The sequence below is a fragment of the Octopus bimaculoides genome, chromosome 27, assembly GCF_001194135.2.
Source record: "Octopus bimaculoides isolate UCB-OBI-ISO-001 chromosome 27, ASM119413v2, whole genome shotgun sequence".
Taxonomy (NCBI): Eukaryota; Metazoa; Mollusca; class Cephalopoda; order Octopoda; family Octopodidae; genus Octopus; species Octopus bimaculoides.
This window is the reverse complement of record NC_069007.1, coordinates 6914319-6917444: the sequence shown is the minus strand read 5'-3', so window position 1 is coordinate 6917444 and position 3126 is coordinate 6914319. Positions and strand designations below refer to the sequence as shown.

At 37.5% G+C, this 3126-nt stretch overlaps 1 protein-coding gene across 1 annotated transcript in view; it reads right to left on the bottom strand.

Moving 5' to 3' along the window:
- Window positions 1–590, bottom strand: part of LOC106879673 (chymotrypsin A) — a 14240-nt gene extending 13650 nt beyond the window's left edge. Inside the window, exon 1 of the mRNA XM_014929346.2 lies at window positions 481–590. Coding sequence (XP_014784832.1) covers window positions 481–529 — 49 coding nt within the window. The 5' untranslated portion in view covers window positions 530–590. The remainder of the gene's footprint in view (window positions 1–480) is intronic.
- Between the last annotated feature and the right edge of the window lie 2536 nt (window positions 591–3126).

Below are 3126 nucleotides of genomic sequence, written 5' to 3'. Positions count from 1 at the left end.
ATATATATATATATATAAGGTGTTCTAAAAGTTTCTCCACGGTGAATTTTTTTCTCCAAGATGTATTTCAAAACATGTGTATAAGAGTCAACTTATGTATAGCGGTTCGGCAAAAGAGCCCGATACTAGGCTTACAAAGAAGAAGTCCTGAGGTCGATTTCTTCGACTAAAACCCTTTAAGGCGGTGCTCCAGTATGGCCTCAGTCTAATGACTGAAACAAGTAAAAGAATAAAAGAATATACATATACGTGTGTGTGTGTGCGTGCGCGCGTATCGTTGCGTACTTTCCTACCCACCGCTTGACAATCGGTGTTGGCTTGTTACATCCCTGTAACTTAGTCGTTCGGCAAAAGGAGCCAATAGAATAAATACCAGACTTAAAACGAAACGTAAGTTCTGGGGGGCTCCAGAATGGCCACAGTCTAATGAGTGAAACAAATAAAAAGAATGTAAGATAATAAAAGTTATAATTATATTACCTGCGAAAGCCACAAAAGCAAGGATTGACAAGCAGATAAGACGGAGCATATTGTTAGGTTGAGTGATAGCAGAGCATTGTATGGGCCGAGTTGAAGCGCTTATATAAGGCACGGCTTGCGCAGAAGAAGTAAGGGCTGTGAGGACATGAGAGAGAGGACGATAATGAGAGAAAGTGAGAGAGAGAGAGATAGTGAGTGAGAGGGAGGGCAGGAATGAGGGAAAGGGTGGAGGCAAGGTATACACACACACACACACACACACACACACATACACACACACACACACACACACACACACACGCATACATATACAAATATATATGTTTATACACACTCACACACATATAGATAGATAAATAAATAGACAGATTGAGTAGAGAGAGGGAAAGAGAGAGAGAGAGAGAGAGATATTGAGAGACAGAGAAAGAGAACAGGCGAAATAAATAGATTGAGAGAGAGAGAGGAGGTGGGGGAAGATACAGTGAGAGATAGAGAGAGACAGACAGACAGCGACACTAAGATATAGACAGAATCGTGAAGATCGATTGGCGCGGAAATATCGACTCGAAACAGCTGTTTTCTAAACGTTTCTGGTCTTCAAGAATTTTGATGCTATTTTCAATCACGAAAAAGAAAGAGTGGCGGGGGGGGGGCAGCGACGGCGGCGGCGGAGGTTTTGTTTTGCTGAGTTCCAATACAAAAAAATAAACACGCGTATATTATATGTGTGTGTGTGTGTGTAAAACCAGACGACAAACAAACACTAAACTTAGAGACAAGCTTAAACAAAATGTATGCCTTTCATTAAATCTATTTTGTATATCTTGAATAGATTCAATGAGAATACGGCATTCAATATACAAGAAAGCATTAGAGATAATATAAGCGTGTGGTATAAATAGAAAAGGCGACATGCCGAGGACCGAAAGGCCTTGGGTTATGAATCTACTGGATTAGATCTAACATGAGGTTAAACAACATTGTTAACGACAGCAACATCAAGAACAACCGCCGACAAGATTAAAGCAATGTAAATAAATAAATAACTTGGAAATGATACAAAAATTTATGAATGGCTGATATTTTGGAGAAGCCATTAATAAACGTTTTTTTTTTTTATATATCATAAGGTTTTATGTTCTGAAGCGGAAGCGGGTAAATTAATTACATCGACCCCAGTGCTCAACTGGTGTTTATCTTGATTCTGAAAGGATGAAAAGCAGAGTTGACCTCACGACGGAATGACGGACGAAATGCTGCTAAGTATTTTGCCTGGCGTGCTAACGGTTCTGCTAGCCTCGTTCGGCAACCAATATTATTGTTGCCGACTGGAGAATATAACTATTTAAATTATGAATAGGGTGATAAATTGAATATTAATTCAATTTAAAACCAAGTGGCCTAGCATATAAAAAAAAATCTGAAAATTCAGAAAATAGGGTGATAAATTGAATATTAATTCAATTTAAAACCAAGTGGCCTAGCATATAAAAAAAAATCTGAAAATTCAGAAAAATTGTATTACTTGTGTATAAGAAGGGATGACCACTAAGTGGACATCCGATATGCTAGAAAGAAATCATCAACGACCCAACCACAAAAGAAAAATCATGTTCTCCAGAAAAAAAAAATCAGCAAACACTAGAACATAAGCGGGTAGGACAAAATGAGAAACATAGAATAAAGAATTAATTGTGTACCGCTTTCGACATTAACGTTTTACTTACGTAACAACATCCGTGTTCTCATCAGCACAGTCGTTCTAGAATCAATATAATTTGCAGAACTATACACGAATTGTCTTCATGAAATAAGACTTGTATATAGTTCTACCGATTAAAATATACTGCAGTGAATTATTCTCTGCAGAATTGTTTCCGGAATTTTGCGCGCCGGAGCTGAGGCATTTTGAAAAATAGCCCCAATGTAATCGGTAGAACTATATGCAAGTCTTATTTCATGAGATCCCCCGTAACGATCCTTTTTTTACCTCTTTTTCTAGTGTCATAGACTATGTGTCAAATACTATGTATACTAATGTATACCGTGTATACTTTTTATTTTATCCTTCCATTATATGTAAACCCCACCACACTTTATGTCTGTTTTTGCATTGTCCCCTCATCCTTCGCATGGTGGCATATAAATGAAATCATTATTATTATTATTAAGGCGGCGAGCTGGCAGTATCGTTAGGACGCCGGGAGAAATACTTAGCAGTAATTCGTCTGCCGCTACTTTCTGAGTTCAAATTCCGCCAAGGTTGTTTTTGCCTTTCATCCTGTCGAGGACGATAAATTAAGCACCAGTGGAACACTAGGGTCGATGTAATCGATTAGTTTCCTACCCCAAATTTCAGGATTTGTGCCTATAGTAGGAAGGATTATTATTATTATTATTATTATTATTATTATTATTATTGTTCAGTAGTTTTATTTTTATAACGTGCTTTCACTTCACTACCGAGCGCAGCTCTGTGTGCCTTGGGTATGTGCTGTGGTTTACTGTGATGCTCTTATGGTTACTGTATTCAAAGTGTTTTGCGTAGGATGTGTGCAGTACCTAGTAGTGCAATTTTCTGTATGTTATATATACTTGTAAGTCCTGGTATTTTTGTTATGTATTTGTCTGAATATTTTTTTTATT